The sequence below is a fragment of the Myxocyprinus asiaticus genome, chromosome 2 (genome assembly GCF_019703515.2).
Source record: "Myxocyprinus asiaticus isolate MX2 ecotype Aquarium Trade chromosome 2, UBuf_Myxa_2, whole genome shotgun sequence".
Taxonomy (NCBI): Eukaryota; Metazoa; Chordata; class Actinopteri; order Cypriniformes; family Catostomidae; genus Myxocyprinus; species Myxocyprinus asiaticus.
This window is the reverse complement of record NC_059345.1, coordinates 35,977,999-36,005,920: the sequence shown is the minus strand read 5'-3', so window position 1 is coordinate 36,005,920 and position 27,922 is coordinate 35,977,999. Positions and strand designations below refer to the sequence as shown.

The 27,922-nt window shown below is 35.7% G+C and overlaps 3 protein-coding genes across 6 annotated transcripts in view; all 3 read left to right on the top strand.

Moving 5' to 3' along the window:
- mmp2 (matrix metallopeptidase 2) overlaps window positions 1-3,789 on the top strand; it is a 43,490-nt gene extending 39,701 nt beyond the window's left edge. The window contains exons 12-13 of the mRNA XM_051655068.1: window positions 613-722; window positions 2,784-3,789. Of these exons, the coding sequence (XP_051511028.1) occupies window positions 613-722; window positions 2,784-2,887 (214 nt within the window). The 3' untranslated portion in view covers window positions 2,888-3,789. The remainder of the gene's footprint in view (window positions 1-612; window positions 723-2,783) is intronic.
- A 2,252-nt stretch (window positions 3,790-6,041) lies between these two features.
- Window positions 6,042-18,130, top strand: lpcat2 (lysophosphatidylcholine acyltransferase 2). The gene is made up of 14 exons (XM_051655087.1): window positions 6,042-6,226; window positions 6,775-6,917; window positions 9,376-9,593; window positions 10,272-10,384; window positions 11,105-11,165; window positions 11,932-11,990; window positions 12,320-12,354; window positions 12,820-12,874; window positions 13,723-13,805; window positions 13,955-14,080; window positions 14,207-14,360; window positions 14,539-14,637; window positions 15,003-15,144; window positions 16,989-18,130. The coding sequence occupies exons 1-14, from the start codon at window positions 6,116-6,118 to the stop codon at window positions 17,177-17,179; spliced, it is 1,590 nt and encodes a 529-aa protein (XP_051511047.1). The 5' UTR covers window positions 6,042-6,115; the 3' UTR covers window positions 17,180-18,130.
- Window positions 18,131-24,898: 6,768 nt separating this feature from the next.
- slc6a2 (solute carrier family 6 member 2) overlaps window positions 24,899-27,922 on the top strand; it is a 44,106-nt gene continuing 41,082 nt past the window's right edge. For 2 of the 4 annotated variants that reach the window (XM_051655028.1, XM_051655057.1), the window contains exons 1-2: window positions 24,968-25,352; window positions 25,743-26,183. In XM_051655028.1, coding sequence (XP_051510988.1) covers window positions 25,892-26,183 — 292 coding nt within the window. In that variant the 5' untranslated portion in view covers window positions 24,968-25,352; window positions 25,743-25,891. Of the gene's footprint in view, window positions 25,353-25,742; window positions 26,184-27,922 lie in introns of all 4 variants that reach the window. The other 2 variants (XM_051655036.1, XM_051655047.1) reach the window with 2 other exon arrangements.

Here is a 27,922-nt window from a genome sequence, read left to right as displayed (position 1 = left end):
GCCAGACGGGCTGGTTTGAGTATTTCTGTAACTGCTGAGCTCCTGGGATTTCCACGCACAATAGTCTCTAGAATTTACTTCTGAAACACGTCTGATCGGGGTCATGTGATCATAACGGAGCCTATATTATACATTATTATCTTAAACACTGACTGGTCGACTAGTCATTCAAACAACCGACCATCTAGTCATTATGAAAATGAGTAGTTGTGCACACAACTAGTTGTAACTATAATGTAACTAGTGATGTAACAATAACTAAATTCATAACTGCTTGTTCTTGTGGGAGCTATAGCAGAATCTGGAATCATGAAATATGTTTATTTCCAGAGTTTAAGTGAATATTCCCTCATTCCCTTCATAATCAACACTTGTAAAGCCTTTGTTGCTCCACTATAGCCTAATGTCTTCAAAGGATGTGGGTTTGTAATAAGGATTAATTTAAATATATAACAGTGTGATTTTAATTACACTGTGGTTTAATAAGTTTACTAAAATTTACACATTTTAAAACCACACACCCACTGCAGGATTATCAGGAGAAATTTTAAAGGAAGAGCAGAAATGTATTCGTTATTACCATGCATCGTCACATTTTCTGTAACTTTTCAGATACAATGAAGCCAAGAAAAAGATGGATCCAGGCTTCCCTAAACTTATTGCTGATTCTTGGACTGCTGTCCCTGATGACCTTGATGCCGCCTTCAGCCTTAATGGTGATGGTAAGAAACCTAGTTGCTTGGCTTCAGATCCAATGCTGTCTGTTGTAAAAGTCTGTGGTATTAACCTCTAATCTGAATGGAGTTCATCTCATTTATTTTTACTCCCACGCCTACACTCTGTTAGCTCTTTCAAATATATCTGAAAATGTCTGAACTGAATGATGTGTAGTACTCCTTGTATGTTCCTTATGAATGTGTGTTGGGCCAAAGTAGAGCCTGATAGAGAATTCTTGGAAAATAACTCCAACCCAATTACTGCTGGCATTAGGCCTTCAACAACAAAAAGCCCAGCAATATGGTTCCCCAGCTCAAGATGAGTAGTTTTTTTCCAGTAATGGCCTCTGTCAGAAGAGCACATAAAGACTCTAAATGAGAAAAATTTTAAAGGAAAGAGAGAAGTGAAGGATATAACAGTTTTATGGAAGGCCCTCTGGTTTCATTTAGATTTACGGGAATTGACTTAACATGCTTTTACAACCACCCAACCTTTCCCTCCACCATCACTAAGGTACATATACAATTGTACCGGTATACACAAACACACATACACACCTAATAAAGCAAATCTGTGCCGTTTCTGAAAGGTTCCTGTGTGTGTGTGTGTGTGTGTGTGTGTGTGTGTGTGTGTGTGTGTGTGTGTGTGTGTGTGTTAGGGTGAGTTGGTTTTTGTGGTTTTTAGGTTACACACTAGTCATTATGTCTATGGAGAGTCCTCATAATGATAGGACTATTAACTAGGGCTGCGCGGTTTACCAGTGCTGACGAAGTATCACGATACCAAAATAAAACGGTACGATATCATCTTGTTGCTAATTCCAGTAACATATTAGAGTATGCTGTCATTAGCAAAATGATATGAGATGTGACAGTTTTGAGATGAAATCAGTGACAATTTGAAAATAAAACAAAAAACCTCTGTATATGGCCAAGTGTGACCTTTAAACAGCAGAAGGATGTAATTTAATTTAATAATATCCAGTCACATGCGCTACACGCTCCAGAATGAACAAGAGGTGCCGCACAAACTCACACAAACGCAACACACACTGCTGGTGCTTGATTTTCATACAGTGTGTTTAGAGTATAAATGGCTGTTAACACTTAAATGAACTCCTCCGATGTAGCTCAGAGATTTCAGCTTGAGAGTCATGACGGGAGTATCCCAGCATTAATGGGAAGCTTGATATAATTAACCAGTCAAAACAGAAAGAACTCAAAGTCTGTCAAAATAAAAGTCCAGCTAACATAAAAGCTCTATTCAACTGGATGCTTGAAATTGAGGACAGAAAAATATAACTACTGTATAAAAATGTAATATTAAAAAGTAGCAATAATGCTCATAATAACAATTATATAATGTTAAATGGATGTTTTATTATTATTATTATTATTATTATTATTATTATTATTATTATCATTATTATTATCTGTAAGCAGTATCACAAATGCAAGTGTTTTAACAGCATGTTGTTTATTCAGCCATAGCAGCCTTGTGCCACAGGTAATCAGATTTTTTTCATCATTAATGTTTTCATTAAAACTGTGAAGCTCTATTGTGCAGCATTTTATTTTACCAAATGTGTATATATATATATATATATATATAATATTTTTATTTGATTAAAGCTGTAATGTATGTATCAATTTGATTAAACACCATTTGATTATAACATTTAATTAAAACATTAACATGGAATCCAGAAAAATTTAAACGCATTGTATGTTTCTGTGAGACTTTATGCAGTTCTTTTAATCAAGGCTGAGGCTTTTTATTTGTTGATCATAGTATCGATTTAGTATTGATACCGAGGTACCAGGGCTGGTATCGTACCGAAGCCAACATTTTGGTATCGGAGCAACCCTACTACCAACATGTGTGAGTGTTAGGGTGTGTGTGTTATATAATATTTAATATATTTAGAATTTATTTTATTTTTGATAAACACAAAACAAATTGATAAAGTTCAGTCATTAGAGCATTAAAAAAAAAAAAAACGGAATGTAGATTTAATTTTTATTCCGTATTTTGATTTGCCGTTTACACTTATTGCATGCTTTCAGGTCACAGCTACTTCTTCAAAGACTCTCACTACCTGAAAATGGATGACAGCAGTCTGAAAGTGGTCAAAGTTGGGGAAATCAAAAGGGAATGGCTCCGCTGCTGAGCACCAGCAGAACATTCAGTCTGTAGCACTCTGTGATGATCTTCATCACTAGGTAAACAAAGCCAGTGTGCCAAATGACAGCACTCACATTTACAATACTGCCCCTCTTGGTTACCCAGACCCTATGAAATTATAACCCGTAATTAGCTAACCAGAGAGGCCTGGTGATTTCCTTGACTGCCTGGATGTATGTAAAACAAAGGTAAACAAGAATTTCCATATTTATAATTGATGTTGTTTTGTCATAACTTGTGATGTTTCTTGTTTATTTTTCATTTTGAAAGTGTTTAGTAGAGTCTCTGCCCCTTAATAAATCTAACCTATGTGTATATCTTTAGATTTAAAGGACTTCTGACATTTAGCATTTTTTTAGCAGTGTCAGTGAGATGCATCTTCTGGTTTTTATATATATTTGCACAAAATAAATCCATCCAAGCAGTATGTCAAAAGCACAAATGTAATATGTTGATAGTACTGATATGCAAAGATTAAGGACTTAATTCATGTTTTATTATGTATTAAATACTATTGAATAAAAACGCCTGCATTACATTTAATTGGAGAACACATTTTAATACATAATAACTGTGTTGCAAACACAGAGACCAAACAACTGTCAAAGCACATCATTTTCATTAGTCTTGTTTATTTCCTCTCATGGTACAGAGAGATTCACAGCAGGGGTTGCCTGAAGACTGTATAGAGTTTGTTGCATGATGGACTCATGTCAAACAAGTATCAGGAGAATACGGAATAATAATTGTTTTTCTTTCTTTTTTTCTTTTTTTTTTTTAATTGACATATGCAATCTGTTTATATTTGTATTGTTTTGTTTTTTTTTTTCTATAAGTTTTGTGCAGTTTGTTACTATCTGTCTCAAAATAAAGATTAATTATCTTTTTCGTGGGTTTTTAATATTCAAGTTGTAATTTTTGGAAAGCATTCTACAGCATTTACAGTGTTGATGCTTCACCTTGCTTCAAGAAATCAATAGGTACTGTATGGTCCCCATTATGTTTCTCCTCTAATTGTCGCAATAATAATAATAGATCAATAAGAGCCCTATTCCAAGAAGACAATGTTACACGACCAAATGTAATTACATACTGGAATCAATTTGTGGATGTTGTTAAATGAGCACTCAGTAATTTTTTCCTCAAAAAAGTTTAACTCCTAAAGACATGAATTGTAATTTTGAAACATATGTAGGAAATCATGACCACCCGCATTAAAATGAAGAATCCAGTCATGTCAGTAATCTTATAAAAGCTGTTTTATTCTACATGGAGAGGGTCCGCACATGGGGGCTGCCATGTTAGACTCACATGATCAGCCGAATACTACTCGATTAATCTCAGTAACCATCCTGTTATTTGACACTTTCACTCATTGATTAAAATAATCATGGCTGACTGTGAATACTAAATTTCTACAATGGCATCTGAAACTGAAAATTATTGATTTTAAATGATGCTGCATCCAAGCCACTAGGTGTCAGTATAAGTTACTGAGTGCACCTTTAAATGGAAAAAGTTCGGCTCTTACCTAACCATTATCTAATAACAAATAAGTTTGCATATTTTAAACTCATTCATAGAATATAATCCTGATAAGCATTGTTTCATTTAATTTAAAAAATATATATAAATGTAAGGTGCAGCTTTTGCAATCAATAATCCAGAGACAGCTATTCATTTGTTTTGGCACTGCCCACTTGTAGAATAATTTTTTTGCAAAATGTACTTAATTTTATTGTTGAAAAATTTAATGTAAACATATTTACTCAAATATATTTAATCAACTTTGTACTTTTAATTCCAGAATTCCACATTGACAGGGATGTAAATTACTCACCTTTGAGCTAAAGTCACTTTTTTCCGAAGCTAATTTTCCCAAATTGTTTGGTAATTTTGTTTTGTTTTCTTTACATTTTCTTTAATAAAATGACTTGAAAGTATTACTTTAAGCCTAAAGATTATATATATATATATATATATATATATATATATATATATATATATATATATATATATATATATATATATATATATATAAGCTTTGAATACAATAAACGAATCAATCAAAAATATAAATTTGGAACACCAGCCATGACTTTTCTGGCCTTTTTCACCTCTCATGAGTTTGCATCTCTGCATTCATAAATGCAAAATCTCAGGAAAGAAACCTTGTTTTATAGTGTTTAAAAAGAAATTGCATAGTGTTGATTCAGTGTTGCCCTTGCAGAAGCAAAAAGCTACTCAAATTGTAAAGGCATGTTTTGGGACTTTATGTAATAATGTTAATAATATTAACAGTAATAATAAACTTCAATAGAGAAAAGGTATGGTTCCCATTATTTTAGTTTACTCGTCAGTGTCATATCTGGACAAACAGCGACATCTAGTGGTTCATTCTATAAAGAGCTCACTTCTAGTTACATCGTGCGTAACACTTGGGTACAAAATTACTAACTGCTTATTATTTAAGTTATTTATGAGGCGAGAACATTATAACATGTTTAACGCACACCTAGACGTGGATGCTTACTTAATTGTGTCATAAAAGGACATGAATATAGGCGTTTAAGTTCATTTCTGTGAAGCGGAACTTCGAAGTTTGGTTAACTTTTATCGTAAAAAAAAAAAAAAAAACAAACAAAAAAAAACTTAAGCTTGTTAGGTTTCAAATAAACCTAATTTCTAGAATAAAGACGAGGTCACCAACTGCTCTAAATGACTACTACAGGGCTAAATAGGATTATGTCTGTAAGAGGTGGAGCGTAAACGTAAACACACAGGATGTGTCTCAAAACCAAGTGAGCTGCCTACCTAGACATGCTGCATGCTATGATTCCCAAATATAATTTCTAGTTAGGGGCTGTTCACACCGAACGCATTTTTTAAGCCTGCGCTGTTTTTCGAGTGTTTTTCTATGCAACCATGCGCTAGACAGACGTCTTTGACCGTTGCGCCGCTTTATTTTCCACATGCTTTCAGTTAAATGAGTTGCGCTGCGTCTGCCTTTTTTGCCACAAGAACGCGTTCGGTCTGAATGGCCCCTCACTAGGCATCTCATAGGTTTTGAAACACAGCCACAGACCGGTATGACCCCAGTGGCATAAGGTTATTTCTCGTGTGTGTGTGTGTTGTGAAATGAGAGATGCGCAATCAGGAAGCTCTTCCGTCATAGAGATTTGAACACATGAAGAAGCTGCAGTGATCTGTGAAGATGCCGCCCCAGAGAGTGTTCGCGCTTCCCCGTCAGAAGTCCCTGTTTCTACCGGCTGTCCTCAATCCATTCGTGCACGACCTTAAACTAACCAAAGCCGATCAAATCAAAGTGAGTCCATAATGTTCATTAATGGCATGTATATTCATAATATTCGCTAAAACTTCATTGTGTTGACTGTCGACATGTAGAAACGTGGATCTTATTTGATTTGCCTGATGACTGATAGTCAGGTTTGTTTCTTTATCTGCTTGATATAATCTGTGTAATATATGAGACCTCTTACACTCTCCTCCCTTAGCATCAGAGATGAGCCCTTGTCCTAAATGGACTTTCAACTGGTTGATGCAGCAGACAGAGGGCATTTAAATGAGCTACTTCTGGTGTTTGAATATTTGCGAATAATTGTTCAACTTCATGCTTAGGGATAGTTATAATTTGTGTTATGCATAATACATTTCCCTCTAACCAATTAAATGAAAGACTACTGTATTAATAAAGTCCCTATGGAAACATTTCAGTGAGGTTGAACTGCTGCTCCCTTGCAACCATTTTGGCTTGAATAGACATGAACATATAACTGAGTCATTTGCCTCATGTTAAATTAGGGCTTATTATGTGGGTCTGTCTGTTTATCCTCCTCATGTCTCTGTGTGTAGTGTTTTCTTCTGGGAATCATCCTTGTGCCTCTCCGATCCATTTTCTTGATTCTCGTCCTCATGGTCATGTGGCCAGTTGCTGCAATGATAACATTCAGACAGCCTCTGAAAGGAACTGTGGAGCCCATGACTGGCTGGAGAAGGTACATACATATCTTTGTGGTTTCTTCTATGGCTTCCGTTTTTTATTTTTTGCCAAAATCCGATTCAACACCATGTTTTTGGGCTTGGGTGTTTGGGTTACCTAGAGTACAAGCTATAACCACCATACACTGTATCTTTGCATATTACATATTACCTTTGCCATTTCTGCCCATATAGATACTTCTCTGTCCTTCCTTTTCAGTGGTGGATTTATATTCCAAACACATATACTGTAACACATACTTATACTGCGGTAATGACATTTCTTAGTTTTTGGGGGAAAAAAAGAGGCTAGCTCATGATTTTGCTAACACTACTTTGTAGCTAACATTAGATGCACTTTACATACATCAAAATAAAGCAAAATATGCATCTATTTTTGTAAAATATTGCATCAGGTTCATATATGGTAATGATGGCGAATAAGTATACTCTTTGATCAGAAGGGATAAATGATTAAATTACTCACTTTTGTCAACATCAAATCTTCAGTCTTCTCTCATGGCAGTCATGTACGCCTCTGTCAGTTATTATTTCCATGGTTATCACTTAAACAGGTGTTAAAGGTTCCCCCCCAGAAACAATATGCTGTGATGGTAATGACGAGAATGTTGGGGACAGCGATACATTGTCCAAAAACATACACAAATTGTACGGATGTAAAATAAAATAATATAGCTCCTACCTTTGTAAACTACTCATGAGTTTTATCGAAACAGAGAAGTTTAAAAGTCTGGGTTGGAGAAAACGCCAAAGTAGCAAAGTATTGGTATTTAAAATAAAATAAAATAAAATAGGAAGACATCATTTTTTTGGTACAGTAAATTTTTTTTCAAGGTAAAATAACTATTGTTTTTAATTACTAAACAGTTTGTTTCAGAGTTAAGTGTTTTTAGATGAATTTGTGGTCCAGGGACATAAAAGTGCCTCCAATTGAAGAATCACCCACTTATACACAGCCTACATTTAAGGACGAGATTAAAATGCACCTGTCCAAATTTTATTGTATTTAACTCTTAAATCAATGTACCAGACACTCTTATATTTCATTTATTACAGATTCATTAACTTCACACTGAAATTTTATGAGACGCAACTGACTGTCAAACACATATTGAGCTACACATAATCTACACATAAGTATTTGCTCAGGCACTTAATTGAGCCTAAATAGATGCACAACTTACATAATTTCAGTACAACACCCAAATGACAATAGTTATATCATACTGTTCATATGTTGTACTTGCTATTGTTTACTTCCACGTTGCTTCTTCGTCAAATTGTGAAGTCAAATGTAAATCAAGTCAATCACTGAAACAACAGTGCCACCTTGAGTAATAGCATGTATACTCTGTATGTGTACACGCACATGGAATACTGATTATTCACCATTGTAGCACATAAAATAAATGTGATATAGTAATTATTTGTATATATATATATATATATATATATATATATATATATATATATATATATATATATATATATATATATATATAGTACTCATTTCTCTTATCATAAACAAAAAAGTAGATATCATGTTAGAGTAAACTTATATAGATATTAAATAATCATATAAATGTAATTTATTTAGGAGCAAAAAACAAAAAACAAAAAAACAAAAAAAAAAAACAGACACTATTACATACCTAGGGTCTCTAATGACCCTATACTTAAGCCATTTTATTAAAAAAAAAAAAAAACTTTTTGCAATTTTGTCTTTTTTGTGTGTGTGTCACATTATTTATAAGACAGTGATTGAGGACTGCTAAAGAGGTAAAAAAAAAAAAAAAATATTGATGAGGTACAGGGGGTGGAATGATGTCCTAGGTCACTAAATACCTTATTAGTTAGTTGGCCAAAAGTGTTTAACCCTAAGGGTTAAACAGTGAAAAAAAAAAAAAGACCAACATATTTGGCCAACTAACTAAACCAGACCTAGCACTTCACCTTAAACCTTACACTTTGGCCTTACTAAAAGCACAATCTCTTAGCATTTTTGGGCTTTGTCTTCATTCATGATTTGAATCTTTTGCTACAAGCTAAATTGTAATTTACAATTCATTTGGAATTGGAATTTGTAAATTATTTGAATTGTATTGGCTCAGTGGATGGTATCTGGTTTGTCACAGTTTACTGGTCTGTTGAGAAATCAGACCACTGTAGTCAATTTTACACAAGGTTTCTTGCAAAATTGCTTATTTTGCTGTTTGCCATTTCTGCTCAGAATGACCACACTGATCAGATAAATTAACTCTTATCATAGAAGGTAGTTGGAAGGCTGTCAGGGGGATGTGGTTATTCTCGTAACTTATAAAACAACATGCTGATCTGACACCTGATGAGTACACCATTGTCAAAGCCGTTAAAGCAAACATTTTGTTTTTGTGTGCTTGTGCACCCATTGTGATTCACCATGTTTTGTGCGTTTGTTTATGTGTTTGTGAGCAGGTTTATGTGCCAAAGAGTGTTTACGTTTCTGGGCCGGATGTATTTCTTCGGGATGGGCTTCAGGGTGGTGGTGAAGGGGAAGCAGGCCAGCAGTGTAGAGGCTCCCATTCTAGCTGTGGCCCCCCACTCATCTTTCTTTGATGCTATCGTCTGTATTGAAGCTGGTCTGCCCTCTACAGTATCCCGCTCAGAGTCCTTGGAAGCACCAATCTTTGGAAGTAATCAATATGGATATTTACATCAATATGGGCTTATACAATAAGGAGCACAAATTAAAAATGCAACATCAAATTATATTAATATGTTTTTCGGTAGCACCTGAATATGTTACCTACTCCATCATTTTGTGTCACTTTGACCCAGTAACACATTTTGAGTTTTATGCACTAAAGTAAAAAGAAAAGCAACTAAAATGGATTAGGCTCTGTCAGTAAACATTTAAATGATTATATCTCTGCAACAGTTTGGAGCAAACATAATGATATCATTTGAAAACTGAAACTTTCCTTTTTGCTTTTAAAACTCAAAATGTGTTTCTGGGTCATAGTGACTCAAAATGATGGAGTAGGGAACATACACATTTCATCATTCAGGTTCATATCTGATCAGTTTTTAAAAAAAAACTAATCAGTAGCTGAGGTGGCTTCTCATACTTATTCAGCCAGTGGCAAAACAGGATGAGAGCAGAGCAGAGACCTGATTGGTTTCATTGAGTGGCCATCGCTGCTACCGAGTGTGGAATTTCCCAGCAAATTAAGAAATAAAATTAAAGGAAGCATAACATTGTCAAGCCTTGAAAAATACCCATTATTGTTGACAGTTTTGCATGTGTTATTATTGCTTCTTAATATGATGTGATACCAATTAAAGAATCAAGTGCATTTTATGTTCCTCAGGGTTTTTGCGCTGTGTGCAGCCAGTGCTTGTTTCACGCAAAGATCCAGATTCTCGTAGAAACACTATCCTTGAGATTAATAGGAGAGCACAGTCAGAAGGCCGCTGGCCACAGGTGAGTGCCTCCCTTTACTTTAGGTCCTGCTCAGAATCCTAAAGTCTTAATACCTTTGACACCAAAACCTGTGATGCTTAATTTGCCACGAATGATTGACCTGATTCACACCACGAATTAATATTTTATTTTCATGTGAGTTGTGAGAAAAATAAAATTGTTAAAAAAGGTTAAAAGTTCTAGCTCTGAAAATGAATTTCACAATGTGTCAGCAAAGTGAGTTTCAACTTTTGAAAGCAGGAAATTACTTGAGACCCATACTTCCTCATCCAGAGTTCCTAAATATCCCTCATAAAAAAACATATAGCAAGTTATGTTGCAACACTGTGGATGTTTACTTCCTTTACTTTAAAAACACACATATTTGTTAAGTGTAAAATGTGTTTTTTTGTGTGTGTGTGCGCGTGTGTGTGCGTGTGCGCGCGCGCGTGCGTGTGTGTGCATGGTCATGCGTACGTGAGTGTGTACGCCCAGAGAGCTAAATCGGACAAAACCTCCCTTTGGGGACATTTTGGGATATCTTCATTTGAAAAAACAATCCATACATAAATTAAATAAAGTATAATAATAAAAAAATAAACTTTTTGGTTTACTGTGTGGGTTAAAGTAATTATAGTTAGCTTTATATTAAAAACAATAGAAGTCTGTGGTATGTCCCCATTTAGATCACACCATGATAGCTGTCACTGAAAACATTGCGGGTGTTATTTTCTTTTTCAGATGATAATTTTTCCTGAAGGAACATGTACAAACAGGTCATGTCTCATTACCTTTAAACAAGGTAAGTAGGTTTTGTGTTTATTTTTGTTGTTGTTATGTGTATTTAGTACTGTTGTTGTTTTCTAGAAAGGTTAATTATGATATTGAGGAACAAAAAAAAATCCAATATTTACAGTTGATGTTAAAATGTAATATACTGCAGCAAAATTCAATAATTCAGTAGGTAATTAATGAAGGAAGTGAATGAACTGTGTATGAAAATCATGTTGGCTGTTATCGGTTGTCACTGTGCAATGCAAATGTAAACAAAAACATGCACACGTACGGTAAGAGAAAGGAAAGAGAAACTGTCATGGAATTAGTTGCTATTTGCTGTGACTTGCTGGGGTCAGAGAGAGAGTGTTTTGTCTATGAATTTGTATTGTTCTCACCATCAAGTCTTTCTTCTCATCAGCAGGTCAGTTTGATATTTATTTTTGTGATATGTATGACCTATTGATTCTTTCTACATTTGGGTCATATCATGAGGACAGTGTTAGCGTCATTGATACTCATTGAGTTCCCAATTGAGTCCATCTAACCATTCAAATTGTTGTGACCTGATATGTAGGGCATGCTGTGAATAGAGTGTCAGACAAGCTTTGAGCTTCATTCAGAAAACAGATATTTTTTTAGAATCGAGGACAGCCTCTATATGATTTGTAGTGTTGCGCTGTTGTACTGAGCTGTTTATTTAGGAGGTAGGTGAACCACTAAGGTTAAAAGAACAAAAAGAACAAAAGTGATGAATGAAAGGTGCTTATGTGCTAGTCTATTTGTCTCCACAGGTGCCTTTGTCCCAGGGGTCCCAGTACAGCCTGTTCTTATCAGATACCCAAATAAGCTGGTCAGTATTCATCAGAAAGTCAGCCAAAGTCTCATATAATTGTGTTAATTTCTGGTGACAAACTCGAATGGAATGGAATTATATAGCTAAAAGCAAGCATTGTGAAAATATGTAAAATAAATAATACTGCAATAAATCCATAATACTGTAACTCTGAGTCAAGGGCATAAAGTAGGATACTAATACATGGGACCACCAGCCAAACTTGTAAATGATATACTGTATAGACAAAGGCCTTCTCAGCTGAGCTCACTTACAGTCTACTGCTCTTGAATTAATTGCAAATTTATATCATCTTTAAATAGCTTTTGTCTTTTTATTACAAACAGGACACGGTCACGTGGACATGGCAAGGCCCAAAGTCGTGAGTAATATGAAAAATAAAAAGCCTTTAAATCATGTATACAGTTGACAAAATGTTGTCTGAAGTTTGAGACTGTTTAAGCCACAGAATTAGGCCTTTACAGTCACTATAGAAAAAAAGTATATAAACATAATTTAATTTAGAGCCTGATAGTTGTGGGAAGTGATCGTCTCAGGGATGTTTTCTTGGGTTTACTGACATTTGAACTAAGAAAAAAGGGGGATAAATGCATTAAAGAGAACCAAGAAAGAAAAATATCCTGCTGTCTGACTCAATTTTCATTTTTAAGGTATTGATCTTCTCTGCATGTGCAGAACATATCTGGTTGCTCACTTTCTTAGATAAGCTCTGCTTGCAGACCTGAGTATGTTGTACTGTAACTGCAGTTGCACATTAATGCATATAAAGAGGGCAATACTTCTTGAGAATGTTGGTATCGAACCTCACCACCACTTACTGTTTTAGGGCCAGACTGCTGCTGCTTACACTCTGTCAGCTCTACACAACAGTGGAAATTGAGGTCTGTGAGAAACATTTGTGCATTTTTTCAGGCAATGTTTTTTTTTTAAAATAAAAATCGATTTAGAAGGATTTTAACCCTTAAACGCATACCTTGGGTCTTTAGTGACCTAGGACCTAATTCCACCCCCTGTACCTCATCCATCTTTTGGAGTTGTGCCCACATCTCTTTAGTTGTCCTCAATCTCTCTTTTATAAATAGTGTAACAAAAAAATAAATAAAAAAGAAATACCAAAATTGCATAAAAAGTTATTTGTTTCAGTGATTGACTTGATTTACATTTGACATTACTATTTGTAAGTAACAGCGTGGAAGTAAACTATAGCAACAGTATGATATAACTATTGTCATTTGGGTGTAGTACTGAAATTATGTAAGTTGTGCATCTATTTAGATTCAATATATTCCTGAAAAAATATGTTAATATGTGTAACTTATGTGTTATGTGTAACTTGTAACTATGTCAATATGATGTTGACAGCCAGTTACATCTCAGGAAAGTTCAGTTTGAAAGTAATGAATCCTGTTCTAGATTTGTCCTGATTTCTTGCAATTTATCTTTGATATATGAAAAATAAAACATCAAAATATGTTTTATTCTATTATTTTCTAATTGTCTTGAAAATATTTTAAAAATGATTATTAACTATCTGGGCATTTTGTAGATCCATTTGATAGATATATGTGCCGGGTCTCTAAAGATACCCTTTTAAGGGTTAAAAGGGCATCAAGACTTAACATAGCTCTGTGCAGCTTTATGGTTTTCCCAAATCACACACAGCTTCAAACAAGCTAACATCCAGCAACCTCTTTATATGGTTGTAATGAGTGCACATTTGGTGTTTTAGTTTCTACCCCCTCATATTCCTACTGAGACAGAGAAAAAGAGTCCTACCAAGTTTGCTCAGTCCGTGAGAGCTGCCATGGCAGAGTAAGCACATCATGTTTCTCCTATTCTTTTGTATTTGGTATACCTACACATGGGCATCTACAGTGTAAGCACAATGAAACAATCATGTTGATTGATGATTCACAAGTCAATACAGTGCCAGCCTGAACTGTATGTGTGTATGGAACTAGGTCACTGGGCTTGTTGGTCACAGACCACACTTATGAAGATTGCCGTCTGATGATTGCAGCTGGAGAATTGACCCTGCCTATGGAGGCAGGTCTCGTGGAGTTTACCAAGATCAGCAGGAAATTGGAGTATGACTGTTTAATCTAAAAATGCATTAAAACTTACTTCTATGACATAATAAATTATATCTATAAAAAAAGAAGTCAAAATCATTCCTAATGACAGTTTCGTCTCTGTTTCTGTTGTAAATTCAGACTAAAATGGGACAATGTGAAGAAGGAGTTGCAGAGTTTTGCCAACATAGCCTGTTCGTGCAAAGGTGGGAGGATCACGATTGAGGAGTTTGCCAGCTTCCTCAAACTGCCAATCAGCCCAGCTCTGCAGGAGCTCTTCGCTCTGTTTGACAGGGTGAGTGTGTCCATAACCAACCCCTTTTGAAGTTAGATGCCGAAAAGAATTGAAAAAGTATGAAATACTAGCTTTAAGATATGCACTGTTTTTAGTCCTAATATGTAACATTGTTAGAATTCTTCACAAAAAAAACAAAAAAAAAACTATTTGCATATGTTTTCTGTTCTCTCTGTAGAATGGGGATGGCACCATTGATTTCAGAGAGTATGTCATTGGTGTAACTGTGTTGTGCCGACCAGCTAATAATGAGGATGTAATTCAGACTGCATTTAAGGTAACGATATCAAAGATGACACTAATGCTATTACAAGAATATAACTGCAATGCTTAGATTCTCAAACAATGAGAATGAAAAGATTAAATAAAGATGGTTGTATGGTGTGCTTATATGAGGGCAAACCATAAAAGTAGTCATGTGTCAGTGGTGGTTTGCACCTTATGGTGGTTTTTAGAAGAAGATAAAAACACTTAACAAAAAGAAACAGCATTAATCGAGTCAACAGTAGAGCATAAGGATGGTTAACATTGATGTGATACCATTGATAGTCATGTGATAATTTGTTCATTTATATAAATATATATATATATATATACACAAAGGGGTAGATTATCAGTCATGTCTGTGAACTCTTTCTGCAGCTGTTTGACATTGATGAAGACAACTGTATCACACGTGAGGAGTTTAGCAGTTTGCTACGTTCTGCTCTTGGAGTGTGTGATCTAGACGTCCACAGCCTCTTCACAGAGATTGATGCAGATGGATCAGGACATATAACTTATGGTCTGTATGCCTGTGTAACTACCACAGTGATACAACTGTCAGTCATATTAGCAGTGCTATCATTCATATTCCAGATAATACCACTCATTGATTTGAAAAAGCTGTTGACATTTTTTAATTTTTATGTTGCCAATTAATTGGCATGCTAAGAATCGTAATTAATTATTTAATTGTGTTTTTGTTTATGTTTTTTTCTTCCTCTAGGCTACATTTCTTTGGTTGTATAATGTGTTATTATTTTTTTAACTTGTGCCATTTGGTATTATCAACTTTTAATTTAAGCACTCCAGCACAGTTTATTGTGTGTATTTTACTGCAGACACTGCAGAGTCCTTAATCGATATATATTTATGTTAGTTTGTATAACCCATGTTATTAAAATGGTATAATTTTATTTGAGGTTAAGACTTCAAGACTTTTTTGGGTGCATGCACTGAGCAAGCATACACTGGCGGCCAAAAGTTTGGAATAATGTACAGATTTTGCTCTTATAAAAAGAAATTGGTACTTTTATTCACCAAAGTTGCATTCAACTGATCACAATATATAGTCAGGACATTAATAACGTGAAAAATTACTATTACAATTTGAAACAAATTTTCAGAACTTCTTAAACTACTTCAAAGAGTTCTCACCAAAAAATCCTCCACATGTATCAATGACAGCTTTACAGATTCTTGGCATTCTAGCTGTCAGTTTGTCCAGATACTCATGTGACATTTCACCCCACACTTCCTGTAGCACTTGCCATAGATGTGGCTGTCTTGTCGGGCACTTCTCACGCACCTTACAGTCTAGCTGATCCACAAAAGCTCAATGGGGTTAAGATCCATAACACTCTTTTCCAGTTGTCTGTTGTCCAACGTCTGTGTTTCTTTGCCCACTCCTTTGTTTTTCTTTTTCAAAAGTGGATTTTTCTTTGCAATTCTTCCCATAAGGCCTGCACCCCTGAGTCTTCTCTTTACTGTTGTACATGAAACTGGTGTTGAGCGGGTAGAATTCAATGAAGCTGTCAGCTGAGGACATGTGAGGCGTCTATTTCTCAAACTAGAGACTCTGATGTACTTATCCTCTTGTTTAGTTGTACATCTGGCCTTCCACATCTCTTTCTGTCCTTGTTAGAGCCAGTTGTCCTTTGTCTTTGATGACAGTAGTGTACACCTTTGTATGAAATCTTCAGTTTTTTGGCAATTTCAAGCATTCCATACCCTTCATTCATCAAAACAATGGTGGACTGACGAGTTTCTAGAGAAAGCTGTTTCTTTTTTGCCATTTTTGACCTTATATTGACTTTAAGACATGCCAGTCTATTGCATACTGTGGCAACTCAAAAACAAACACAAAGAAAATGTTAAGCTTCATTTAACAAACCAAATATCTTCCAACTGTGTTTGATATAATGGCAAGCTAGTTTCTAGTCATGATTACTCGAGGATAAGGTGTTGGAGTGATGGCTGCTGGAAATGGGGCCTGTCTAGATTGGATCAAAAATGACTTTTTTCAACCAGTGATGGTGCTGTTTTTTACATCAGTAATGTCCTGACTATACTTTGTGATCAGTTGAATGCAACTTTGGTGAATTAAAGTACCAATTTCCTTCCGAAACAGCAAAATCTGTACATTATTCCAAACTTTTGGCCACCAGTGTAAACTATCAAATCTTTCAGTGAATTCACTCAGAGGATTCCACAGTAATTTGTGGTATTTATTGAGCATCACCATGAAACCCAGGGGCTTTGTCTACACCTGAAAGTATCTTAGTTAACACTCTTGATTTCATGCTTGTGCATGTGCTTCTGTTGAGTCAATAAATATGATACTTTATCTCTCCCTTTCTCTTTTAGATGAGTTCCGTTCCTTTGCTCTCACTCACCCCGAGTATGCCAAACTTTTCACCACCTACATCGAGCTACAGCGATACCAGGCTTTTCAGGGAGAGGAGTCAGACTTTGACGCTGCTTTTTCTGAATGCTGTAACGCTTCTCATGATGATTACCAAGAGGACAGTCAGACTTCTGATAAGAAAGATGACTGACACAGCCAAAGAATGTAAAGCAACAAAATATGAAGCAGAAAAAGATACAACCATAAGCTTGATATTCTGTCTTACCATTTGAAGAGGTGCCTTAGGCTTGGGTGGATTTTTTTTTTTTTTTTTTTTTGCCCCTTCACACAGTAAGCAAACTTGGTTTTCCCTGTACCCAATTAGGTACAGAGTTTTTTCAAACAGTTTCATGTTTTATTTCGAAGCCTTCAGATAAGTGTTTACAAACTGTGTTTACAAAATACGTGCTATGATATTTCTTATTCTAACGCAATATAAAATAGAATTTAATTATATGCCCCTCGTTTTATTTTATTTTTTTACATAAAACTTGTAGTCCCTACTAAATTTTTCATTCATGTCATTATTTGAAGTCTGAGTTCATAAATATTATTTGCATACCTGTAATAGAGAAAGTGATTTTCTGATCTGGTACTTTGAACACAGGGCCCCCAATTAGGACAAAGGTCAAAACTTAAGGGTGTTTTTTGAATAGTGGATACTATAGTGGATTTTCAGATAAGATGAAAGTGATCCAAAATAGATCTTATACATATACAGTAGAGTCTTTTTTCTTCGTTCTTTTCTTTCTTTCTTTCTTTCTTTCTCTTCTCTGCTCAGGGACTTGGGTGTAGAAAGTGTGTTGTAATCAAAGGTTTTGCTTTGCATCTGTTTTTATTTGCATCTCCATTGAGGGGAGATGTTGCTGAGTTAGCCCCTTGCTGCTTGTTCTGACTAATACTCTATTGCATCCACTGAAAATAGGCCAATTTGTGAGCAAACAGGCAACACAACACACCCACAACAGCATGCACCAGGGGGCTTGGTTCCAAATTATCCCACTGCAGTGGTATTTATTTAGCAATGCAGGTTGCAATTATGATTTTTGTTAACACAGCAAAGTTAGCTTATTTTGCAATTAAAAAATCCTTTGAATTTTAACTAGTATTTGTTGTGCCTTTTATGTTTGAGTGCATGAAAACTTGTTAAAAGAGTTTATTCACTCTTGAGAACTATCAGGAGATATGGTGGGAAAACTGCTGAAGCAGCTTTCCTGCAGACAAATACTCTCATACTTAAAAGTTCCACTAGGTGGCAGCAGATCCCAGTATGTCAATAGAGCCTGGTGGCTGTCGAGCCCGCATAAGCAGCTCACTCATTTCTAGAAAAGTGTCGGAATGTCAGTCTGTAGTAGCAGTGCACATACTGTGCATATACAGTTGCAAAAGTGGATATACTCATTACTTTATAAAGGGAAATTGCTGTGTGGGCATGACTTTCGGTATGCATGTTAAAAAATATAAAATTAGAAGCAAGACTCCCTTTGTAAATTCCCTAGGGCCACAAAAGTGCACAAAAATAATAATAATTAGTATTTCTGTCAAAAATATGTAAACTTCCTTAAAACAGGATACATTTACTTGACAAGCAAAATGACATGAAAAATTAAGAGAGGGTTATGCTATAAAACTAGAAAAAAATGGCCAATGGGGTGAGAAAAATACATGTGTTTTCTCTTTAATTAATTAATCAATCAAATTAAATGTATTTTTCTGGCCCTATTATTGGCAAGATGGATGGATGGATGAATAAGGGAAGGAATAGTTCACCCAATAATGTAAATTCTCTCATCATTTACTCACCCTTATGCCATTCCCAGATGTGTATGACTTTCTTTCTTCTGCTAAACGAAGTTTGAGAAACATGAATATTTAAGGCCTTTTTACTATAAATCTTCACTTTCTTCCTCTTTTCAGTAGTTCGCAAATTAATGCAATCCTACATTTGAGGATAGTGTAAACGTGTTTGGCTCGCTGTCCTTGACGAAGGGCTCGAGGCTCGAGACTTGACATGAGCTCGAATGCCCCTCCAGACTTAGATTAGTTATTGATGAAATAGATAGGTGCAGATGGGGAGGTGGAGGGATGCTGGAAGGCTCGATGCCACATAGAGGTAAACAGCTGTTTTTATACGCTTGCACTGTCGGTGTGATTTGTCGGATTAAATGAACTTGCTCCTCCCGAACTTTGTTAATGAAACAGCATTTGTTTTTTACGTCATTTTTCGTGTATATCGCCACCTCCTGGGCAGGGAGGACAATTTATAGTAAAAAGGACTTAAATATTAATGTTTCTTACACATCACTTCTGAAGACAAATTTAAAGGGATAGTTCACCCAAAAATGAAAATTATCTCATCATTGTTTCACCCTCATACCATCCCAGATGTATATGACTTTCTTTCTTCAGCAGAACACATTTTAAGAAAAATATAAAAATATCTCAGTTCAGCAGGTCCTTATAATGGACGTATATGGTAACACGATTTTTGATGCTCCAAAGCACAGACAATCAGCATTAATGTACTCTATATGACTCCAGTGTTTAAATTAATGTCTTATAAAGCGATACGAACGTTTTTGTTGCGAAAAAGATCAATATTTAAGTACTTTTTAACTGTAAATTATCGCGTCTGGTAAGCAGCAGTATGCGTGTTCGTGAGAGGGCAGAGGTCACGAGGTCTTTCCAGCAATGGCATGGCAATGTTCTGTTCATTGCAGCAGACACTCTACCTCTGTTGGCATTGCCTGGCATTGCCTACATGTGCACCACCATGTCTCCTGCGCTCTCTGTCTCTCTGAGGTTTGTTCCTGATCAGAATGCTCAGGTTCAAATAAATATGGCTGTGCAAAAATTTGTATCTCCTCTTCTCTTAAATCAAAATCTTCTAGCATCTTTGTTTAAATTTGCTTCAGTTTGTTTACGGTGTTCGGACTGTACAGCGTTCCTCCTACTCAGTAGTAAACAGCACTGCTCTTCTGGGTGTGACGCGCATGCATCACTTCTCGTTTATTACGCCAATATGTCACACGAGAGACCGCATGACCTCAGCCCTCTCGTGAATGCGCATACCGCTGCTTAACGGAAGCGATTATTTATAGTTCAAAAGTACTTAAATATTGATCTTTTTCACCAAAAGCGATCGTTTTCATTCATTTAACCACTGGAGTCGTATGGGTGACGTTAATGTTGATTGTCTGTGCTTTTTGGAGCATCAAAAATCACGTTACCATCCACATCCATTATAAGGACCTACTGAGCGGAGATATTTTTCTTCAAATGTAAAGTCATATACATCTGGGATGGCATAAGGGTGAGTAAATTATGCAATTTTTGGGTGAACTATCCCTTTAACCACTGGAGTCATATGGATTGCTTTTATGCTGCCTTTATATGCTTTTTGGACCTTCGAGGTACTGGCCACCATTCACTTGCATTGTGAGGACCTACAGAGCTGAAATATTCTTCTAAAAATCTTTGTTTGTGTTCAGCATAAGAAAGAAAGTCATACACATCTGGGAGGCATGAGTGTAAGTAAATGATGAGAGAATTTTCATTTTGGTGGGAACTAACCCTTTAATGCGTCCTGATACCCAGCAACACTCCTGTCAGCTTGAGACAAAGTTAAACAGCTTTTATATTCATGGAAATAGGTGAAATACCTGTCCTTCAAAAATATTATAAAGGAGATTGGTAAAGGAGAAACATTAAACACTAATGAGAAACAAGTTTATCATTAAGCGGCTTGTAAAATGTACCTTTTATTGTGCTGAGCTGCGCTATATCAAAAACAAGTTAGACATCCTGTGCAGCACTAATGAAAGAGAGTATGTAATGAGTGACTTGCAGAGTGCTTTTGTCAATAAAATATCATTAGAGGGCAGGTCAGGGATGATGATATTGATGATGTCTTATGAGAAGCTAATGTTCTCTCCCTCGTTAGATATAGCAGGATGAAGAATGGGATTGCACTCAATTCATTAAAGTCCTGCTGCTCCACATGCTGTGATAACCAGCTGTAATTTCCACCGTCAATTTGTTTTAACCTTTTCAAACGTGAGGGGGCATTTCATTTTAATCACAATTGATGAGATTGCATAGAATCAATTAAGTCACATTGTTGTTTCTGTTTCTTTCCCTCCCTTTATCTCTCTGTCGCTGGCTTCCTTTCTTTCACAGTCATTTCTCCCTTTTTTTCACTCACAATATTGCTGCATTCATTTGATTTTAGCCTGAGGTGAGTCTGCCTAGTCAAATTGTGGACAATCAGCCCAAGTAAAAGGTTTTATTTGCACAACACCAAACAAGCATTAGCTAGTAGGGCTTTTTGCTTGGTAGTCTGTGCTTGAAAAGATGAGGGGGCTGATCAGGGCCTCGTCTGAAAAGGTCAGTGCTGACAGGCTGCACAGCTAATTGACGGCTTGCAAAATAGCTGCAAATCACAGACCCTTCACTCCCATTGCAAGCATAGACAATGTATGAAGTAAATACTTTTCAATTAGAAGGAGACATCTACAAACATATTACATTCTCTCTATTCTCACTTTTATATGTTCAATTTAATTTACATTGTCAAAATGTCAGAACATGGCTTTAAAGTGTTTTATATTTTTGATTTGTCTCTCTGTGTGTTTTTCATTTCCTTTGCTAGCAGGGCAATCGTGGACACAGAGAAGGGGGTCCTGACCTTGGTGAGAAGCATCTTAAAGTCCTTTCAGAGAGAGTTTGAGAGTTCATGGCTATAATAAACCATGCATTATCCATCCTCAAACCACTGGATAAAACTATGCTGATTTACTCAACTCTGTCCTCTCAAAGAGGTTAAGCAAAACACAACATTAAATTTCATTCATATCATCCCCACACCTACTTCTTCAATTATTATTTTCTGGTTTATATATATATATATATATATATATATATATATATATATATATATATATATATTATCTTAAGTAGTCCATAATATACTGTTGTTAAGGCCTAAAGATTGTTAAGTGTCTCCTGATTTTAGTTAACACATTGACTCTCATCCATTATCCATCAATGCTGGTATACATGCATCTATCCATCAGTTCACCTCTCTGTTTATCCATCAATTTATCCAGTGGTTCTTAACCAGGGGGCCTCAGCAAACTTCCAATGGAGGCCTCATGATGACTTAAAATAATTTAAAATATAATTTATATTAAAACAACTTGATTAAAACCACAAAGAAATCAAGATTCCCACATAAAATCACATTATATTTCTCAGTCCTATGAAAATGCATCACTGTGTGCTCTCTCTGAAAAGTTTTGAGGGAAAGAGGGTGCCTGTGAATATTGTATTTATCAGTGGGGGGCCTTTGTTCTTTAGAAATATACTTTATACTATTTGAATATGTTAAGAATGGTATGTTAAAGGGATAGTTCACCCAAAAATCAAAATACTCTCATCAGAAATCAGATACCAGAAGACTACAAAGGACAGTTCGGACTGCTGAGAGGATTATTGGTTAAAGCCTACAGTCAAACTGCAGTGCACTTCACTGACCTCTGCCTGCATCACCTTGGTCAAAGGATAGACTACACTCTTAAAATGGAATACAGAGATAATAGATTAACAACTTAAGCCTTCATCAGCCAAATAACAAAGGAAAATGCATATATGTGAAATTCTGCAGTTAATCAAGGATGGACTTCTAAGACTTTAGTCATTAATCTTATAGTTCATACATAATCTTTTTGTTTAAAAATTAGCCTAACACTTACTGTACTTAGTTTACTTATTTTAAACCATGACTTGAACTATTCATAAATAACTAATATTGGCATTATATTTATTCTGTTTAGCCAGAGGGGAACTGGCCCCCACAGTGAGCCTGGTTTCTCCCAAGATTATTTTTCTCTATAAATCCAACATTTTATGGAGTTTTGTGTTCCTTGCCACAGTCACCTTTAGCGTGCTCACTGGGGGTCTAAATACAAATATAATTTACTTATTTATTTATTTATTATTTATTTTATGGCACAATTTACAATCATGTTTTTTTTTTTTTAAACTGCACTATTATGACTCGAAGACATTACTATATTACAGCTTATTTTTCTGTTTAAGCATGATTTTCTGTAAAGCTGCTTTGAAATGACGCGTGTTGTGAAAAGCACTATACAAATAAAAATGACTTGACTTGACATGAAGGTCTGTGGTCCAGAAAAAAAGAAGAAAAAAAAAATCCTGCAGAGCCCTGACAATGTCAGTCATAAATGCATAAAGAAACATTAGGAACTAGAAGCGAGTTTTGTTTTCTCTACAAATAGTCTTAAATTTAACTACAGTATACTGGGGTTATATAGGGTTATGAGTCCGACCCAGCTTATCTATCAAATAAAGTGAGGGTCATTTGGTCTCCACTTTACAAAGATGCAGTGTAGGGCTTCATTCAAAAGTGTTTTATAAGAAGAAAGGAAATAATACTCTAGGACTTTGATTTGATGGGCCAAAACACATTTTAAAGGGCAAGCTAGCTGTATGATCATTAGATCCTGAAATGAATTATAGCTGAACCATACTAAATCTATAATATGTAATGATTGGATGTAAATAATTGATAATAATGGTAAGTAATTTTGTAACTTTCATTCTGAGATAGGTTTCACGGTCTAAGTGACACTCCTCAGGTCAAAGGTTATCTAAAGGCATTATGGTAAAACCCAGGCAGTACAAATACACCCCTTCAGTGGGACGGCATTGGATCACACAGTCACAATCCATCATAAATGTTTATATGTAGAGTAACTTTTATTTATCATGTGCAATAAACTGAACTTTATTAAACACTATTGAAAGAGACCCTGATTGGCTTGTTGTAAGATACCAAAGAGTTATGGTATAGTGACCAGCTCTTAAACCTGTCAAATGGAAACTCATTGCAATATTAATGCAGAATACTTAAAAATCCTTCATTTTACAAGGAAAGAGTTGGCAACTTGTTTACTCTAAAGGTGACCTTTAGACCTTTAGCACCACCCTTTCTCATATGAAAACATCCTAAAATAGTAAATAGAGATTCCAGCTCCTTTGGAGGAAGAATATGTGTTGCCGAACAAATAATTATGCATCTAAAACCTTATTCCTTACTTTTGTTGTTTAATCTGGACCAGAATATGTACAAAACTGCACAAAACAGGCCTGTGAAGGTTTCATAAAAGAAATGCTGGATAACTTTAAGGGGACATTCATTGACTTTAATGGGATGAACTGATCGCCCATATCTAATAGAAATCATGGCCTATGGCTAAAGTGGGTGTGGAATTAGATTACACGTGGAACACTATGCTTTTACTGCTTCTTAGTAAACAGCTAATTTAATCTGTGAAGAATAAGAGAGAAGAAACAGGCAAATCAAAGAAGAGGGATGGGGTGGGGGTAAAAATAACTTTTTCAAAAAAAAAAATAAATAAAATAAAATAAAATAAAATTCTAGTAGTGGTAGGAGACTTTTTTAATTGTAACTCAGCCTCTTAGATATCCTCTAACATATTTTTTGAGATTTCTAAATGTCTAACTGAGAGTTGACCTTCTTTAATGATGATTCATTATAAGCATAGCTTTAATCACAGTGCATGTTTATCGAACTCATGTAGTAGGTTACAACCTGGTTACAATTGTCCAGTTGCTATGGGGTTATTTACAGTAGACAACTTTGATGAGATTCATTATTAGAGAAAATCAAAATCTTGCAAGGTGCTTCCTTTCTTGAGTCCATCGGTGGCGCACCATATATTTGTGGATGAAGAAGAGTGTCACATTCAAGGGGGTGGAGGGAAAAAAAATTTAACAAGAAGGGGAGGATGATCATCATATAGGAAATATCACGTGGAGAAACTGGATGTCGCTTTTAAATATTCACAATTTATAGCCACTAGCTACAAGGGAGGGGAGAGTAAAACTTCCACGAGCAGCTCCAGCCTCCCATTTTCTGAATCAAGCAGGAGGAACGGATCATGGAGGGACCCCCTCAGGATGACAAGTACAGAGTCAACTTTAATATGAAAGACTTATATCTCGAATTGAAAAGCGACGCAGCTTCACTTTATACATATATTCTATGAATTGTGACGCTTAAGTTTCCAAGAGTAAATTGCCACTTGTAAAGTTTTCTTTTCCTCGTTAACCGTGACCGATATCGCGCATTCATTGCAGACTGTTTTGCTCGTTATTAACAGTGACAAAAAGTACTTACTGAGGGAGTATGAAGATGCTTTATGGGCCGTTCATCCTGAACGCCTTCTTGAAAAAAGCTAGACGCAGCGCAACGAACGTAACAGAACGCAACGCAGGTGAGACGCTTTCAGAAGTTGACGTTGATAAAACGGCTGGACGCGGCGCAAGGCAAAGACGTCCGTCTAGCCAGCGCATGTTGACATAGAAAGAGGGGAAAGAGCGCAGACGGACACAAAAACGTGTTTGGTGTTATCTGCCCTTTACTTGACTCATTTTGCTACGTTAAGCGACACAGCATCAGTTTATACAGTTAGTCAACGAATTATTGTGGCTTGTAAAGTTTTTATCTTCCTCGTTTACCGTGACATAATGATCTGAAGTATTCACTGTAAATCGTTTTTTTTTTTTACTGTTATTAGTGACAGACAAAACTATTTTAGAGGGTGCGTGCCGACGCTTGACTGTCGTATCACAGCAGAAAACTTCTAATTTTCTCTCTTTCACAGCTGATGAAAGCTGGGCAGAAATCTCCACCTCACCTGGAGAGCAACTGTAGTGTTTCCTATTCATCATCATCATCGTCGTCGTCAGTGCGAGCGGCGCGCGCCTCACTTTCTCCGCATTCTCGGGGCCACGAGAGCGCCAGGGCACGAAGATGAACATCCAAGTCCTGCCCGAGCACAAACTGTCCGCGGTGGCCCCGTTAAACCCGTTTAACGTGGAGAAGAAGGAAGTGGAGCTGATCCTGGTGAAGGAGCTGAACGGTGTCCAGTACACGAACTCCTCTGTCGTGGCCTCTCCGAGCTCCCGAGGCTGCGGCTCCACTGAGGATGGGGAAAGGGAGACATGGGGCAAGAAACTGGACTTTCTGCTCTCTGTCATTGGCTTTGCTGTGGACCTGGCCAATGTGTGGAGGTTCCCCTACCTGTGTTACAAAAACGGAGGAGGTAAGTTTTTATTTTCAGGGTCACCCTTTACATTACTGTGTTGCAGTGTATGTTTGGTAACACTTTACAATAAGGTTCAATTCGTTAGGGTTAGTTAATGCATTAGGTATTATGAACTAACAATGTACAAAATATTTTTTTACAGCATTTATTAATCTTTGTTAATCTTAGTTAATAAAAATACAATTGTTCACTGTTAGTTCATGTTAGTAGTGCATTAACTTTTGATGTTAAATGGGTACATGTTGAAACTAACATTAGCCAAGATTAGTAAATGCTGAAAAAGTATTGTTCATTGTTAGTTCAATGTTGTTTACTAATTTTACTGAATGGAACCTTACTGTAAAGTGTTACCGTGTGGATTTACATAAGTGGCTACTAATGCTATTGAACAACATTGTACTTAATGCAGTGTGTTTACATGTTATTTTCTGGAGCATATCATAAACGCGTTGTGTTTCTTGTTGTTATTGAAAGTCATTTTAATAACATAAATGATTTTTAACAGACACTGTAATATTAAGTGTTACTATTCTGTGATAAAGATAGAGCCTGTTCAGTCATCAGTTGCTGTTCTGATGAGTAAGTGTCAAGTGGGTCTTAAAATTAACAGCCTTTTTAGAAAAATTGCTCTAGGTCACAAAAGTCAAGAGTGAAAATAACTAATTTCAGAATGTCATGAAAGCTGATGGTTTTAAAAAGATATTTCGGGTTCAATACAAGTTAAGCTCAATCCACACCATTCGTGGCATAATATTAATTACTACAAAAATGACAAAAATACAAAACTTTTGACTCATCGCTCCTTTTCTTAAAAAAAAAAGAAGCAAAAATCTGGGTTACAGTGAGGCACGTACAATGGAAGTGAATGGGGGCCAATCCATAAACGTTAAAATACTCACTGTTTCAAAAGTATAGACACAAGACATAAACAATATGCATGTTAACATGATTTTAGTGTCATAAAATTGTTTACTAACCTTTTATGTGCAGTTATAGCCAATTTTACCACTTTGTTGCCATGATGATGTAGTGTCAAACCCTAAAACCCTAAAATGACTCTAAAAATGATGATTTAAACAACTTTACAGCTCATATAACGCATGGGTTTTAACAGAATAATTAATGTAAGTGTTTTTATAAAATTATAAGATTCACATTTCTGTCTTTAAACCTCCCAAAAATTGGCCCCATTCACTTCCATTGTAAGTGCCTTAATTTAACCTCGATTTTTGCTTTTTTTAAAGAAAAGGAGGGATGAGTCAAAATGATTTTTTGTGGCAATCAACATTATGCCACAAATGCTGTTGATTGAGCTGAACTTGTATTGAACTCAGAATATTCCTTCAAGAAAGACAACAGTAACTTTATTGGAATGACTCATTCAAACACAAACCAGTATCTGAACAACCTGCAAAATCACAAACCTGATTTTGTTTGTGCGTTTCAGAAACAATACATTAACCACTAGTGAGCTATTGTTTAACAGTTGTGTGATCTGTTATAATTAATGAATAACGTTATATGATGTCACTCTTTGTAAATAAGGCAGATTCCCTGCATTTCTTGAAGACAGGTCACACTCAATTAAATGGTCATGGGGTCAAACAGTTTCATGAGAAGGTAGCAAGTTATACCTCTGAAATCATAATTTCAATTTACATTTCGCCTTTATGTAATGGTAACACCATGAAGAATTGTCAACATGAATATATTCTAATATAAACTCTTACAAAAAT